The sequence below is a fragment of the Triturus cristatus genome, chromosome 1_2 (genome assembly GCF_964204655.1).
Source record: "Triturus cristatus chromosome 1_2, aTriCri1.1, whole genome shotgun sequence".
Lineage (NCBI taxonomy): Eukaryota > Metazoa > Chordata > Amphibia > Caudata > Salamandridae > Triturus > Triturus cristatus.
Genome location: NC_140580.1, coordinates 1,003,327,890 through 1,003,345,738, shown reverse-complemented (window position 1 = coordinate 1,003,345,738; position 17,849 = coordinate 1,003,327,890). Strand labels below are relative to the sequence as shown.

The window sequence follows — 17,849 nt, the reverse complement described above, 5'->3', positions numbered from 1 at the left end:
GATCTGGGTTAATTCCATCATTGTTCTTCAGCTTACTTTGCTACCCCATTTCAAACCCAGCTATATGCAAATCAGTCTTGACCCTGTGCCTCAAGAGAAAAGTCCAGCCCGAACTGCCAAGCCAGGTCTTCCCTGGACCAGAAACAAGCATCCTGGGACCGGTTTCGGGATAACATCCCTCATCAGCCTGGCTAGCTTGTATGCAGTGGCAAAGTGAGCAAGGGACCCATGTCTGGGCATACCCTGCCACATTAGGGTGAACAAAGCAAACACAAGGAGATAATGGACGGAGCGCTGAAACTTTTCAGACACTCACCTCCAGTCACAGATCGGAGTTGAATCCATCATCAATCTTTAGCTCACTTCGCCACCTCAGTTAAGACTCAGCTATATGCAAATCAGTCTTGATCCTTTGCCTCATGGGAACAGTCCAGCCCGAACTGCCAAGCCAGGTATTCCATGAACCATAAACAAGCATCCTGGGACCGGTTTCGGGGTAACACCCCATATCTGCCAGGCTAGCTTGAATCCAGTAGCAAAGAAAGCAAGGGACTCACGTCTGGGCATACCCTGCCAACTTAGGGCGAACAAAGCAAACACAAGGATATGATCGACGGAGCGCTAAAACTTTTCAGACACTCACCCCCAGTCACAGATCTTGGTTGAATCCATCAACATTCTTTAGCTCACTTCGCCACCTCAGTTCAGACCCAGCTATATGCAAATCAGTCTTGACCCTGTGGCTCATGGGAACAGTCCAGCCCAAACTGCCAAGCGAGGTCTTCCCTGACCTGGTAACAAGCATTCTGGACCGGTTTCGGGGTAACACCCCTCATCAGCCAGGCTAGCTTGAATACAGTGGCAAAGTGAGCAACGGATCCACATCTGGGCATACCCAGCCAACTTAGAGCGAACAAAGCAAACACAAGGAGATGATGGACGGAGCACCAAAACTTTTCAGACACTCACCTCCAGTCACAGATCTGGGTTGAATCCATCATCATTCTTTAGCTCACTTCGCCACCTCAGTTCAGACCCAGCTATATGCAAATCAGTCTTGACCCTGTGCCTCATGGAAACAGTCCAGCCTGAACTGCCAAGCTAGGTCTTCCCTGAACCGGAAACAAGCATCCTGGGACAGGTTTCTGGGAAAAACTTCTCATCAGCCTCGGCTGGCTTTCTTGGCTTAGGGAAACTAGGCCTCAGCTAGGACTCAACGCTATCTTGTTCAAAATGGATGCTTCATCACAATTGTGTTTTGTTTATGATTCTGCTGCACGCAGTCAGACGAGACATATTTTGTTTATTTCCAAATGATACTGTTCTCGAGGAAAGCTCTCTATCGGGGCTCACTATTGTGACATTTTCCCAAGAATGTTCAGTTTTCACACGGTATTACATTTATTCACATTGATTAACTGTTGTTCTTTTATTTAATTATTTCTGACACCTCTGGATGAAATTGTGTCAGGGGGCCTGAATCACTATTCATGTAGTGGGTTAATGCTTATGTGGTAAGGCTGAAAGACATTTTTAATGTCAGTATTCTGATTTGTTAAAAATGTACTTCTTTGCTCACACCACAATGAGTCTGCAGCTTTCATATAATTCTATGCTACTAGGGATGCTGTCAGTACTCTTACAGATTTTGCTACACATTTGGGACTTATCATGTTTCTGATTTTGTCACTATTCTGTATAATTTCGAATTGATGACCTTTATAGCTACTAATTGTTATATAACTCAGCACTTTCTGCATTCTATTACCTTGTATTGCACTTCTGTTTTGTTGTAATAAAACTTATAGTTTCTTTAATTCCACTCCAGAAATTTCATTTTTTGAATCATCTATTCCTTATTTGATGGTATTTTGAAATGCTATTTTGTACATTGTCTCTGGGACATACTGCCTCATGAATTTGAGGTTAACACAAGGAGATGATGGACGGAGCGCTGAAATATTTCACTCACCCACAGTCACAGATCTGGGTTGAATCCATCATCATTTTTTAGCTCACTTCGCCACCTCAGTTCAGACCCAGCTATATGCAAATCAGTCTTGACCCTGTGCCTCTTGAGACAGTTCAGCCCAAAATGCTAAGCCAGGTCTTCGTGTGCTTGCTTTGAGGTTAACACCATTCCCGATCCACCCAAGCATTGGGTGACTTTTCGAGGTATAAGATTTTAGGGTTACAGCTCACCCACATCCCTTAGACGATGAGCGATCAGTTAATGAATTTGTATGTGCTACGATATGGTATCACAGAGAAACTGGAAGAGATGCAGATAAAGATGGGCTTACGGGCATAAAGTGATGTGGAGGGACAGATAGAGTGGTAGATAACAACAGACATGTGGAGGGGTGGAAAGCAGTGAGACAAAGCAAAATTATATTTATTAGTATGGTGTATCCTCCAGTTCAAAATATGACAAGGGCTCCCTGAAATTCCACTTAGATTGTCAGCATCAGTTTTTGGTCTGAGCCTAGTAGATGCATGTGCTAGTAGCTCAGTTAGTCTTGTGGTAGCTTGTAGCCCTGAAAATAATGTGCTAAACAGGTCTGCAAATCCCAGAAGGCAAAATAAAACCCTGAACTGACAAAGCTACTCAATCATAGCGAAAAAGTGACAACTCTGTTCTGATAAGAAGGCCCCATTGGGGGTGGCTCCAGTCTTGGTTTTTTAAGTCTTAGTATCCCTTGTCCAAATATATGTATGCCTTCTCCAGAAAATTAAAGCTGGGTGTTTGCAACTACCTCTTCCTCTGCAGCCTCACTATTCCTTCCAAAATACTTTTCCACGTCCAGCTTAAGTAGCTTAGAGAGTCCAGGTTTTTTATATTTGCATTCGAGTCTTGAATGTATAGCTAGATAAATATGAGAATAAGTTCAATAATGCAAAATAAAAACCCGTAACTGGATGTGCCAATGATGGACCGGCCTGGGAAACATAAAATGTATATTTTGTGAGGTGTGAGTGAATGTATTACTACACCAGAGCAGTCATGAAAAATTAGGAACTGTCAAGCTTCCTGAAGCCCGCCTAAGTCTTCCAATTTTGCCTGGCAAGGTAAAGAAAACTACAGCGAATTCAATATTTGTATTGTGTATGAACAGCTTGGGGGCATATTATCGAGCACGGCAGAGAATTCCAATAGAAGCCCATGTTGACGCCAGAACATGGGCTTCTATGGGAATTCTCAAGAGCATATTATCAAGCCCATTATCGCCGCTTTAGCGGCAGTTTTCTGCCGCTAAAGCAGCGATAATTTCAACGCCGTTTCTTGATAATATGCCTCATAATTTCTATTTCAAAAAACTTTCACACAGGAAACTGCACAATATTTAAAAAGCTTGTTGCACGTGAAGCCACATCAAAATAACAGAGGACTACAGGTATGTAAAAAGCATAACGGCAGTCTGAGATAGTAAATAAGAGAAGGTCAGAATTTAAAGAAATACTTGACAAGCTTGCCAAGCCCTAATTTACTTTCCACAATACTCAGAATTAAACAAAAGCTTGAGCCATTTCGTGCACTGATGAAGATTGGGGAGCAGATTAATGTACCTACAGGAAAAGAGATATCTCATTGTAGTCATGGTATGTACACCTTCTCTCAAACCCAACTGAAAGAGTGCAGGAAAATCACCATAAATGTAAGCCAAAGTATGGACTTTCATGCAACAAGTAGAAAAAATGAGATACAACAAAAGTAACGCGATAAAATCTGCCCTTTAGTCAAAGCCCAGCAAATATATACATGTTGCAGTTGGGAGGGCTAGGGAGTAACACTGAGAGAGCTCAGGGGCAGGGATGTGCGCGGAAGGAGCAAAAGTGAAAGAGCTAGCAAGAAAATACACAGGAAAAGAAAACAAGCATTTGCAATGCAATAGGTCTCGCGCTTGTGAGAGTTTAAGCTATTAACATCTTAAATGGCAATGGTTTATATTTACCCATTTTGATAAATAACACATAAATAAAATTAATTGTCATTTACAATGCCATTAGCTCAAATTCTTGTAAATGTGAGACCTATTTTACTTCAAAGAAGCGGCAGGCAATGTCCCGGGCTACTTTAAAAGTGAGAGTGTGCATGGCACACTGAATGTTACAGGAAAGCATGTCGTGCCTGCAGTAGGAGAAACCCTTGAAAGAAAATAGTGCTTACAAACTAAATAGGAGGAACCGTGTAACAACAGAAGTAAAAGGGGCAGTCTTCATGGGAGGTTACAAATGAAGACAAGGCTGTACTAAGGAGAGACTAGCAAACCTGTTAACGAATCAGAAGTCAGCATTTAAGCAGGAGAGTGACACAAGACAATGAAAAATATGGGCAGAGAGTGGGCGGGGCTTCAAGTCCATACTCCAATACAGCATGCCTTGCAGAGCAGCGCATATGCTGCCCAGGCTCGACCTAAAAAAGAGTTCCCTGGTGTGGTTCTTAACAAAAAAAACTTGAGTGAGGACCAGCAGATGCTGACAGATGAGGCACAAGAGCCATCGGTAGAAGAACTGTCTAGCAAGAGCCAGCTTGTGGCACCAGTACAAACAAGTGAGCCAGCCATCCTGGATGAATCTCAAGTGAAGGAGATGGGCAGAACAAATGGGACACCCAAACAAAATCAGGCAATTAATGTTCTGGGTCCCGCTTCTACCCTGGATTTCGAGATAAATCAGGATTTGGCCTAGGTTGGCTGCAAGGTTTTAACCTAAGTCATTTCAGACGTAGCATAGACAAACAAGTGAAAAAGCAGGTGACTTAAGTGTACCTGCTGACAGTCGGAGTTCTATATTTGGGGTTAACTAAGTAAATAAACCACAGAAAAGGGAGCAGGGAGAGGGCCATTTAAAAATAATTTGTTTTTTTTCTTTAGTTTCACTGCTGGTCTTGTTGAGAATAGTTGTCCTCACTAGAGCTTCTGTGACAGCACACGGGTCACAGATGCCCAAAGGCCTGTGATCGTCAAGGTAGCCAAAACTTTGTTGGCCCACCTGATGTGGGATGTGGGATGTGGATGCTAATGCCGCCTTTGCCCACACCAGCAGATAACTCATGGATCCTGGAGGTGCCCTGTTGGTCAGTCAGCCGCTGGTAGTTGTCTTTGCCCCCATGAGGGTCATACACACAGATGTGGTAATTGTGCCACTTTCTGAGCTTCTCAATGGCATTCTCGATGTATCTGAAGAGAGGAAGAGGGAAAAAGGTTAGGTTAACATTAAGTAAAATGCCACCCTTACACTTTACTGGAGTGCTCCTCTGCAGTTCCTTGCCTCAATGAGGGCAGTTTGCTGCTCTTCAACTCACATTGATACAGACCTACATCTTTCGTTGATAGAGCCATTCCCACTAGCCACACTGAAGGCCATAATTGTGTGATTACCCCCCTCCGCCAGTCTGAAAAAAAAGTAAGTTCATTGAGACTTTTATTTGCCTATTTCTGCTTAGCTTCTCATCACACCAGGGCCTTTTTGGAGGTGAACAAGCAATAAGACTGTTAAAACTGTATCAGACATTGCCTGTAATTCAGCACTCCTACACCCCTCTGTGAACACTGCACCTGTGTCAACCAGCTGGCTCAGCAAAGGGAAAACAGCGCATTCCTCAACATATGCAGCACCCACAAGCAACAGTAGGAGACAGCAATCCATCCGGCTAAACAATGCTGTCCCACAACAGTCAGCTGACGTATACCCATTCACTCACGTTAATATTACTGTAAAATAATTTTCCTTTCTCGTCACAACAAAAACTCCTTTTCCACCACTCTACCTCCCACTTTCCGTTTGTACTGGGAGAGAAAATGGCAGCAATTCACTAGTCAGAGGAGAAAAGCGACATGGATTTTAGGGGGGCGAGCCGTGGGGCATGCAAACAAGTTACCACTCTAAGGATATTATGGACATCGGGTAGGAAAATAATCTACAGTTCTGACACCACTTAACTCATCAAACAACATTAGATTACGTGAGATTTGAATATAAAGCACAAAGCAGAACAATGTGAAACTGGAAACACTGCTACAAAAGAGTGTTCAGGTGACTTACTTGAGCCCACCTGCCTTGCGCATAGCTTCAGTGCTGTAGTTGGCGTGACATTCGGCACTGCTCCAGTTTCCAGCCATCGGCTTGGGATCCAGTGTGGCCACGACCCCAAAGTCTTCACACACTCTGTGCAAAATGAAGCGAGCCATCCAGAGATGATCTCCCATGGTAATGCCTTCACAGGGACCCACTTGGAATTCCCACTAAGCACAACAAGGAAAAAGGACTGCTGGTTTGATTGAACTTATAGAATACATTTGAAAGTCCAATTAATAAGGTTATCATAGGGCATTGCTGAGCCTTATGCTAAAAGACCCCTGAAGGTTAAGTTGTCCTCTTACCTGTACTGTGTGCCATAGAGAAGGCCGACTGCCCCTGGAGCCAGAAGCCTTAAATAAAAGTACAGCTGGATACAAATGACACCCTCCCCACAACCCCTAGGAGGGCTCAGAGGTTCATTTCTTTGAGAATGTCCTCGTCAGGCCGCTGCTTGATCTCGGAGTCGGCAACCCCACTTCAGCCATTCCGCGACAACCACAGCTAATACATCCAAAGCGATAAGTGAATGCACCGAAGCTAGCAACAGAAACATTGCTGACAGGTTCCATCTATTTTGCCTGAGTCCTCGATTCTGAACATATTCCTGGTCTCCTCAAATTTCTTTCCCGTGGAGAGTCTACATCTATAAAAGCCAGTACGACTTGGGGCAGATGCTCAGAAAGGAGTTCACTTAGGGGCCAATTACTATGTCAGGCGGCAGACTGCTGCCTGCTATCTCAGTGGTCAGGAGACTGCCCTACAAGCAGGCGGAGGTCCCACTGTTGTATCATGAGGTGACCACCGGCTGGCAGTGCTCAAAGTTCTCCTATTCACGACGGCTTGTGCTGTGGCCTAGGAAAAGGGCAGCAGCACAAGTCGCTGTGAAAAGGAGCACTTCTTTCACAACCATGGACCGTGTGTCATGCACCATGTGGTGCACCGCACACAGTGCATTGAAGTGAGTTGGGGCACTACATATGCCCCAAGGGCCACTCTGCAGTGCTCCACGATGGACGGGGCCCTCTTTGCGGCCCCCAATATTCCTCAGCCTGTACATGGCGGTGTTCCCGCCATGAACAGACTGTCGGAAAGGGATATCCAAATCCCTTTGACGGTGCCTGGCTCAGCACCTCTACCATTAAGGGCCGCGACTCTGACCGCCACCCCATCGGGATCTGATGGCAGTGTGGACACCGACCGGATAGGGTCCGACCTCCGGCATCATAATGTGGCAGTCTGACCGAAGGGCTGTCGGTTGGTCGGACCGCCACCGATGGCCTGTCGGTGGCAGTCCAACCAACATCATAATCAGGCCCTTTGTCTCTTTCCTCTGATGGAGGCAACTGTTCCATCAATTTTATGCTCCAAGCATTTTCTGTGGACACAACCCTTCATGCTGCAAAAATAGCCTTTCTGAAAAAAGCTAAGTGCTAGGCAACTGTTAGTCCACCCTCGTCGAACTGGATGAAAAGCCACTCTTAACACTGCCTGGTGTCCAAAACCCATAAGCAGATACTTCCAAATCATAGGAGCCACCACAGCTTTACAGTCAATCCTGAACTTTTTTGGACAGTTTTGACTATTGCCTAATATAAATATATTAGGAGCACAGTTAAAAACATGCTAATAAACTTGATAAACACATATGTATCTGCACTGTGGAAAAAGAACCATGCAAAAAGTGAGTTTCCTAGCACAAGGGACCCCTCCATCAGAAGACCGCCGCTGCAAGACCGCCGGCATAACAAATGCATCGCAATATGGCGGGCGGAATGCCGCCGGTTTGGTGGTCTTCTTGGTGCAGTGGCTATGGTGGCCTGGCAGTAAGACCACCAAACTCATAATCAGGCCCACAGTCATGAGGGGAAATAACACTGCTGTGAAGTGCACTGGTATACACAGCTCACACAAGTAGAATGAAGGCTTCAGATTTAGAGGTAGCGACAAGAACCACTAATTCACAGCATGGATCCAGACGCCTGAGAAGTAAATCCTGAAACTGGTGAAAGGTGAGAGTGAATAACCTGGTGAGGTACCAATAGCCAGTTAGTTTAGAAATCAGAGTGAAGAACTGTTGCCAAGTCACGAGCAGCAGGAAGAAATAGTATCTGATCTAGTTCATGAAAAATCACAGCTGAAAATTTTAGTTTCAAGAGCCTCCGAGGGAAAGAAAAGTACAAGTTTGACTGTGTCAATGAGTTGCCTGCTACCAAGAGATCAACAAGAAAGAGAATCCCAAATAGAAAGTACACATGACCTGAGTAGGCATATCTCACATCTCTGTCTGAAGAAGAAGAGTCAGATGTGGAATTCTATGTCAGGACCGGAGGGAAGGATTATGCTCATCTTTCTTTTATTTTCCATTTCAGCAACTTTAACATAACATTAAAAAACGTCAAGTCCCCTGAGCCCTGCAGTTCAGGGGTTAAGCACAGTCCACCAATCAGCCTGCCCTACGGATGACGAGGGCATGCTGTTGCCAACATCATTCCTCTTTCTTTCCTGCTCAGCAACCAGATAAGTCTTGTTTCCGCTCGCTCGTCTGGGCGAGGGAAATTTCATGGTTATTGTGATTTAATTGTATGACTTTCGCGCTTTGTGGCGCTTTGTTTATAGCGCTTGCTATGCGGTGTGCCGCTTGCTTTGTTTGAAGCATTTTTTTCTTCGGTGGGGCCGCGGGAGCTCTCTCGCTGCATTCGTGGCCCGCTCGCGGTGGAAATTGCGGTAGACGCCTCTCGGAGGTAGGGGGGCATGTCTGCCTCGTTGGTTCTCATCGTGCGCGTTGCGGCAGCACCAACGAGTGCAAGATGGACGCCCTCGCTACCACAGCCGTCTGTGCTCTCGGAAGCCCTGACGCCCATAGTTGTGGGTCCCATGGGCGTAGGAAGTGTGGGGGACGGGGGGATATATCCCCCCCAGATTTTGGAGTGGGGGGGACACGGGGGACAAGGGTGGGGGGGACGAGGGGACAAAGGAATTTCCCCTCTCCCTTCTGTTATCACAGGGCCATTAGCACGCGAAAGCGCTACCTAATGGCCCTGCACTTGACCTGCCTGGAGTCAGAGGCCACCCGCCCTCTGCCTTTTGTTATGCTGCAGGAAGGCTCAGCCGTTCTGGGAAGGGCAGAGAACGGAGAAAAAATAAACGCGGTCTCTTTTCCTTCATGGCAAGGACCGTGTCCACTACTCCTGATCTGCCTCTGGCGGCTGCCCTCCTCTCTTTATTCCTCCATCTCTTTCTGTCTCTGTCTCGCTCCTGCTTACGTGCTGATTTCAAGAGGCAGCTCTTAAGGTACTCTCTCTTGCCTCTCCTTTTCTTTATTTGTTCCCCTGTGAAAGTGATCCAAAAAAGGCTCAACAGTTTGGCTGTAAACGTCCTCATTTTCTGACCGTTTTCTATTGAAAAGAAAAACCTCGGAATGGAGAGAAAAAATAGTTAAATACCTAAATAAAGCAATACAGAGTGGACAGCAGACAGGCCAGACTATTATTTACACCCACACACATTAGCGCCACTTTACAGAGTTTGCCAGTGAAAGCGCTACTTTCTTTTTATCTTCTTTCTTTGAACAACATTGTTTTCCCAGGGTGGGGTAAGTGCGCCATTCCTAAAGGGACTGCAATACCTGGTTGATGGGTAGAGTGGAAACGTTTAATATGATCGTTTTCAACTTTTTAATTTTTTTAGCTTATAAATGTGTTTGGGAATGTGGTCTTTTTTAAACCAAACTGCATAAATTTTGAAAGAATATAAGCAATGGACATTGAAAGGAGTCCCTTCCTGGTCCTGTAGCCATGTCTTGAACTTTTCAGGCAAAATCACTTACTGATTTCTGAATAATGAGTTTAAAACCGTTAAGGTAACCATGTTTTTTTCAGATTACAGTTCACATGCTTTGCTTATTCTTGCATTCCCTATGAGTGTTTGCTTTTTCCAGGGTGTTATTCATTTTTTTTCAGGCAGCATTTTACTGTTGTCTAGTGCATAATTTGAATTTAGTCGCAGCACAATTGAGTTGTGCTGAAGGCAGTGCGAGTTTCTCTCAGTGGGGCAGTATGGTGTTCAGTGTGGGAGAGAATGTGGCACTCTGGCCAGAGCTGCTGAATTTGGAACTGGAGAACCATGTTCAGACCTTCATGACCAGTTCACCATATCACACTCCTGACAGAGCTTATTCCGATGCTACACCTTAGAAGGCCCGATAGACCTTAGAAGCCCAGGTGTCTTAGCACCCGCAGGTGGACCTGTCCACCACAATCCATACTGCAGTTCACTTCCAGTCTTACGGGCAGGCATATGAAGAAGCACATCCTAGATCGACAGTGAATCTGTCACTGAGGTCACAAGACCCTTGAGGCCAGTCCACCTCACCCATTGGTACCTCCATTGGCCTTTTTCCAGCACTAGCAGTGCAACTTGCTAGGGCCTTATAGGAGATGTCATGCCAATCATAGGGGTACCCTAACCCATAGTGCACCCTAGTGTATGTAGGTGTTTTCACTGTATTTTTAAGTGCCTCTTTCAGAATAGCACTGGCTGTTTAGGCAGAGGCCAGGGAGAGTCAGTCAGGTACCACCAGTACCAGTCAGCAAAAAGTTGGGGAGTGCCCAGGGCGGCTTTGCAACACTAGAGAAACACAAACTCAGAATGTAAAACATAACACCATGCTTGGGGGGTTCTCTTCAATAATCAGAATTGATTTCTATCCTAATGAACCCATTTTCCAACATTAGGATAGGGAAAGACTGGGGAAAAATCATAACGTTCTAATCTATACATTGAAGTTTTTATGCAGCTCTTTGATGACGGTTAATAGCTCACTGTTCAATGTTAGGATTTTAACTTATAAACTTCAAATACCAAAAGAATATCTCAGACAAAAGCAGTAACTCACTGACCTATTGAATTAAAACTTTCACTAGACAAGCCTTCGATCTCTCTCAAAAAAAGAACATTAATCACCAAAGTTATCTTCACATTTTTATTGTTGCCTGAAAATTGCTGGAGACCAGGAATGCAGCAGCAGGTACTTTTCAAACCCTAATGCACTTGCAAACACGACGCCCCCACCCTAAGTCAGCGGCCTTTGTTTGCTTTGTGCATTAAGATGCAAGATTCATATATATGTTTTTTTTAAACATTTGGTCTCATTTCTATATGAATGTACATAACAATAAAGCATACATGCAAACTGTGACTACATGCTTGCTTTTCTCAATATTTCACTTCAAAAGTATGCGATTGTATTTGTTTAACGGGCGGTGATTTGTATAGGGTCACTGGAAAGCGCACAAGGTTGTCCCTGTCCCCCCCAGAATTTTAGTGTCTCCTACGCCCCTGGTGGGTCCGTAGTAGAATTGACGGTCTCCGCTTATGCCCGTTATTATGCGGGGCTGTATTAAAAGCCGGAAGGCGAATTTGCATGTTTTCTGCTTGTCACGGTGGGGAGCGCTGATCGGGGGCGGGCCCAGAGCTGGATGCCCATTAATTCACGCCACTGAGGACTCTCTGTTAGTCTGCTTATTGCACTCCTGGGTGCCCAAAACTCTAGTGATTCTGCCTCATGGCAAAACCTTTCCCCATTATAAGAGTACTCTTGGGGTTCTAGCCTTGTGATTCTTATCAATGCAAATCACTTTGCCCCTTTCTCACAGCACTCTACTGTCAGCTTAGCACGAGCTTTAAGTGCCCGGGGTATTTGCTGCTTGTCTTTGCGACACCCTAATTTGCTTGCAATGAAAGAGAATTACTAGGAAGAGGAATCCATTGAAGTAATCTTATTAGACAATTACTTTTGTGATGCAGTAGACTCGTCAATTCATCCGGCAGTCTCGGCGGCTATGGGCCCCATTTGAGCATCGTATCATGCTATTTGCCTATGCCTGCCAGACACAGCTACCCCCACCCCCCCCCCCCCCCCCCCTCCCCCCCCGAAGCGCAAGAGCTCATCTGGCATGGATTTAGGCGATTTTGATCACCTCAAAAGAGCGTTTTTGGCCAGACCTGATGGCGGTTTCCAACCTGTTCTTCCAGACACCCCAGAGCCCTCTACTTTCCAAGAAGAGGAGGAGGACTCAGTGGACGAATCCGCGGATGAGGCAGGTCCATCCAGACCGTGGTGTCCTGTAGAGTCCCCAGTCCCTGACGCCAAGGGGGAGTGCTCAGACATGTTGGTCCCTGAGGACCTGCTCCACCCCCGTTCCTCCAAATGAGCCCCTTCTGCCAAAGTGTCAGAGTTTGTGGCCGGCTGCCTGCGTAAACCCCTTGACAAGGAGGTCAGAGCTTGTCTCAGGAAAGAGTGCCCGCGCCCTGCCCTACTGGACAAAGTGGCTTTGACTCCGGAGGTTGACCCTAGAATGGCAACCTTTTTGCAGAAGTATATCCGCGACCCCAAAAAAGGAATTGACCGTTCCGGGAAGGCGTGTCAGGATAAGTTGCTTGACACATCACCCAAGTCCTTGAATTAGCGGAAGAAGCCAAGCGGACCGGTACCTCACTTTCCCCAGAAAAGGTGTCCACTTGGGCCCAGCGCGCAATTGTCTTTCTTGGCAACACGAATTACGCCCTTTCTATGGAAAGGAGTGGTCCTACCTCCTGAAAGTCGACCCTAAGCTAGGTGACCTCTCCTCCTCCGAAGCAGGTGCAGTAGCGCAAGGAGGACTCTTTGGAGACCCATTCATCAAAGAGCTCACTAAGTTAGTCAACACGTTGACTTCACTGGACAAGGCGCAGTCCTCCATTAAAAGGTTCTTCCATTCAAGAGTTTTTGTCGGGGCCGGTCGTGGTAGAGGACGTTCGACTGGCCGCTTCTACACCCAAGGCCCTCAGCAAGGCACTGGCAAGAAAGCCCAGGATCCGGGCCGTCAGGAGTTCTTCCAATCCCTTCGGGGATTCAGAGGCTGTGGTGGCAGAGGAGCACCCAGCGGCCAGTCTATGCCTAACTCAGATGAGCCTTTCTCCTTTTCCACTTCTTACGGTGGGTGGCAGGCTGGCGGGTTTCGTGCACAATTGGCAGGCTATTACCTCCGACGCCTGGATGTTGCAGACAGTGCAAGGGTTTCATATAGAGTTCTACGGGACTCCCGTCCAAGACCTTCGCCCTCGACCGCTGGTTTTTGCTCAAGATCAGGCAGACCTCATAAACGCAGATCTGTTGCAAAAAGAAGCTGTGGTCCCCATGCACCTTTATCCCAGGGGTTTCCTCAGCAATTTCTTTCTCGTGAACAAGCAGGACGGTGGTCAGCGTCCTGTCATAAACTTAAAGGAGTTCAATCAATGGCTGGTCTACCGCCATTTCAAAATGGAGGGCATACATCTGCTCAGAGATCTCCTCCAACTGGACGACTGGATGGCCAGATTCGATCTGAAGGACACATATTTGGTGGTCCCCATTTGTCCTCCACACCATCGTTTCCTACAGTTTCTGTGGAAAGACCGGGTGTTCGAGTTTGCCGCTCTCCCTTTCGGCTCTCATCGGCCCCTAGGTGTTTCACCAAGGTGCTCAAGAGTGTGGTGGAAATGTTCAGAGCAAAAGGCTTTTGCCTCATTATCTATCTGAACAACATCCTCCTTTTGGAGCAGTGTCCTCACTATCTTGCTCAGCAGCTGCATGAGACGGTAACCCTCCTCCAAAACCTGGGGTTCATCATCAACGCCAAAAAGTCGATTCTGTCGCCTTCGAATCAGATAACCTTTCTTGGTTTTGTCATAGACTCTGTTTCTCGCTCTTTGAGTCTTCCCGCAAAGAAGATGAACAAGATCCGCAGAGAACTGCACCGAGTCTTGGCTCGCTCCTCCATCTCCCTGCGTCAAATAGCCTGCTTGGTGGGCCTCCTCGATTCAGGCGATTTTTCCAGGCCCACTCCATTACAGAGTGTTGCAGCACCTGAAAGCCTTGCATCTCCGCAAGGGTCTATAATACTCCGACCTGGTTCCCCTGACAGAGGAAGTGTGTATGGAAATGAGATGGTGGGTGGACCATATGGACGCCTGGAACAGCAGAGCCATATTCGGTTGCGAGACAGACTTGGTGATAGAGTCCGACGCCAGCATGTCAGGCTGTGGGGCTCGTTGCGAGGACTCCTTTACTGGAGGAAAGTGGTCTGTAGACTAAAGTCATCTCCATATCAATTGCCTGGAATTAATGGCAGGGTCCTTTGCGATCTGGTGTTGGACGAAAGAGAGAGCGTCTTGCAGCCTGCTCTTGAAGATGGACAACGTATCTGCGGTCCGTTATATCATCCACCTTGGGGGAACAAAGTCGAAGGCCTTGGCAGACCTAGCCAAGGAATTTTGGATGTTCTGCCTATCCCACAATGTCTCAGTGACGGCGGAGTATCTTCCGGGAGCTTCCAATGTAATAGCGGATTGGTTCTCCAGGAGTTGGGCAGACATGAGCCTCTGGCAGCTCCACCCGCCGCTTTTTCAGAGGCACCACAAGTTGTGGGGCCCGTTCTCGGTGGACCTCTTTGCGTCCTGTCTGGACCATCAGGTCCCGCGGTTCTACAGTTGGATGCCGGACCCTCTGGCGACGGCAACGGATGCTTTCCTCCAGGATTGGTCCAAGGAAACGGGATACAGCTCTCCCCCGTTCGCTATGATCATGAGACTGACGACTCAGGTCCTCAGGCAAAAGACGAGGGTAGTTCTAGTTACCCCGTATTGGAGGTCTCAAGTATGGTTTCCAGTTCTTCTGGTACTTTCCTGGGATTCTCCAATCCTTCTACCCGAGATCCTTTCCTTCTGAGGGATCCTCAAGGAGGTCCACACCCACTCCTCCAGCAAGGCTGAATGCCCTTAGTGGCTTGGCGGATTTCGGGCATCGTTGGCGTGTCGCAGGCTTATCAGCGGAAGCTCAAACTCTACTGGAACCGGCTTGGGCTGACAGCACTAACAATAGCTACAAGTCCGCATGGACCAGATGGGTCGGTTGGTGTCTTCGGAACAACCATGATCCCATGGAGTGCGAAGTGGTAGCCATTATGAATTTCTTGGTCTCCTTGGTGGCTCATGGCCTGACTTACCGAACTTTTAACTCCTATAGGTCGGCGATTTCGGCCGGTCTTCTCCCGATTGCGGGAGCACCTGTAGGAGAGCATCCGTTGGTGTGCAAACTGTTGCGTGAAATTCGCCTTTCGCTCCCTCCGGAGCCCAGATATTCTTCCTTATGGGATGTTAATAGGGTACTGCATTTGTTCCAATCTTGGCAGCCCAACAAGTATCTATCCCACAAAGAACTTTCAGGCAAGCTGGCTATGCTTTTATGCTTGGTGTCTTGCCGTCGAGTCTCCGACATCCGGGCACTGGACATCTCCGGAAGAGTTTATACACCCGAAGGGGTTTCCCTCCATATTATGCGCCGTACTAAGTCGGACTCCAGGGTCGTGACCTACCAGCGTTTGATAAGTCCCCAAAGCTGTGTGTAGTAAGATGCCTCAAGGAATACGAAAGTATGACGGCAGAGTCTCGCCCTCCTGGGGAGCGTCAGTTATTGATTTCCTTAAAAAAGCCCTTCAAGGCGGTTTCGCCACCAACCATAGCCCATTTGATCAGATGTGTAATGCAAGATTTGGGTATTAATACCTCGCAATTTGGTTCGCATTCAGAGAGGGGAGCTGTGGCTTCGAAAGCTTTTTCACTGGGCGCTCGACTGGAAGATATCCTTAATACCGCTGACTGATCTTCAGACTAGATGTTTAAAAGATTCTGGTTTTGGGTTAGCGCATTGATAGTCACATGTGTTTGCAGTGCCCTCTGCTTGACTCACGATTTGGGTGAATGGATTAATTAGTTTCCACATTTTTGTTTCTTCTAGGCTCTGAGGGTTCGAAGACGGAATAACAAACCTCAATGTTTTCAAGGTCGCAGTCAAGAAAGAGGAATGGTGTTGGCAACAGCACGCCCTCATCAACCATAGGGCAGGCTGATTGGTGGACTGTGTTTAAACCCTAAACTGCAGGACTCATGGGACTTGAAGTTTTTGAATGTTATGTTGAAGTTGCTGAAATAGAAAATAAAAGAAAGATGAGCATAATCCTCGCCTCCGAGTCCTTAATAGAATTGAAACTTTCCGTCATGGTTACTAGGAAATGTTTCATTCTTAATCTCACATACTGTTGACAATTCATCTTTGAAGACGAACTAGAAGAAAAAGAACCACCATGAATTGTTACAAACCTTGATAGTTGTGAGATCCTGAAGCTAATATTTTGAATATTGCCAGATTAAGAAATAGAGCCTTGAATCCGTGAACTAAATTAATGAACTAAAAAAGAGAGCTCTAAAGTCTGATTTTGTTTTCAATGATTGTTTAAAAAAAAGAAGAAAAATAAGTTTTATTATTGTTTTGAAAAGAGAAAGAAAATATATATTGTGACTGAGCCTCAGTAGAAATGGCATACTGCAAAATGCTGTAAAACTGTTAGTATAATGTTATTAATAATGATACTAATAGTTTCGATTGGTATACTATTGTGCCTTACCTCTACAGTTGGGTATGTTTCATCATAAGTTGAATTAACCACAATTAATAACAAAGTTAAACATGACATACTGCAACAGGGAAAGATTAGTGAGTATCTAGAGAATAAAATGTTGCAAATGTATTGAAAGATTATATAGATATCATGGGAGTTTGAATTACTTTGCACATTCTCCCTTCTTCTGTATGTGAAGGATCAGCATATTATCAACTGCCAATGTATTATAGTTTGTCCTGTCATAAGCATGAGTTTCTGTCGTCATATTTATCTGATTTCAGCACTACGCTAGAAGACCTTCCTGTTTCTGAAGATTCTGGATGTTCCATGATCTCTATTAAATTTTTAAAATCAGTAGCACAACCTAACCAAAACAATAAAATCACTACAAAGGAAAACATGTTCAGTTTGAGTAAAGAAGAGCATCCATTTAGTAAAGAATATAAGGAAAGGTGAGTAAAAAGATTGGAAGGTCACAGGAAAATCAGAGAACTGATTAAGTCTGAAGAAGAATTTAAGAATTCAAATTTGCATCCAAGGTTCAGAATGGAGCATGAGAGAAAGGGTGACTTATCCACTGTCCGTCATGATGCTACAGGAGTTAGACCAATAGAGTTTGTTGGAAAGAGTGAGTGTGAAAGAAGTTATATTACCAGTGGGGAATTTCTGGTTGGTGAAGAACCAATACTTAGAGGAATTTATTATGTGTGTGGTAAGACTGCCTATTTTAACCTACCTCGTAATTGGGTGGGTTTCTGATTCCTGGCTTTGGTATTCCCTCGTTTTTACCATGTGAATGTGATTGGTTGTGTTGTTAGTTCTTAGACCTGACATCCATGGCGTGGTATTCCCTGCAATGTTTTGCCATCACTCCTGTTTTGCTGAATTTGTTTTTGTTGACATTAGGACTGTGCATTTTACCACTGATAACAATGCTAAAGCGCTTGTGCTTTCTCCTTCAAACATGGTCAAATTTGACTAAACCTAATTGGTACATTTAATTTACTTGGAAGTCCCTAGTAAATGGTGCTCCATGTACCCAGGGCCTGTAAATTAAATGCTACTAGTGGGCCTAAAGCACTCATTGTGGCACTCACTAACGTAGCACTTAAAACATGTCTCATGCCTGCCACTACAACCTATAGTGCATTTTTCAAGTGAATAAAGCTTTTGAAAGGCCTAAATCTTCCTTTTTAGGTCTCGCCTAGCAGCGCGCATGCGCTGCATAGGCAAAAAGACCTTTAGCAATCGCTTCAGCTTTTCAGCTGAAAACGTGCACGCGTTCTATTG

The 17,849-nt window shown here is 45.8% G+C and overlaps 1 protein-coding gene across 6 annotated transcripts in view; it reads right to left on the bottom strand.

The window, feature by feature from the left end:
- Window positions 1-17,849, bottom strand: part of LOC146868580 (glutamine synthetase-like) — a 151,466-nt gene that overhangs the window by 41,740 nt on the left and 91,877 nt on the right. For 2 of the 6 annotated variants that reach the window (XM_085611528.1, XM_085611509.1), the window contains one exon: window positions 6,046-6,245. In XM_085611528.1, the coding sequence (XP_085467654.1) occupies window positions 6,046-6,245 (200 nt within the window). Of the gene's footprint in view, window positions 1-4,963; window positions 5,181-5,317; window positions 5,396-6,045; window positions 6,246-17,849 lie in introns of those variants that run through there. The other 4 variants (XM_085611499.1, XM_085611471.1, XM_085611518.1 and 1 more) reach the window with 4 other exon arrangements.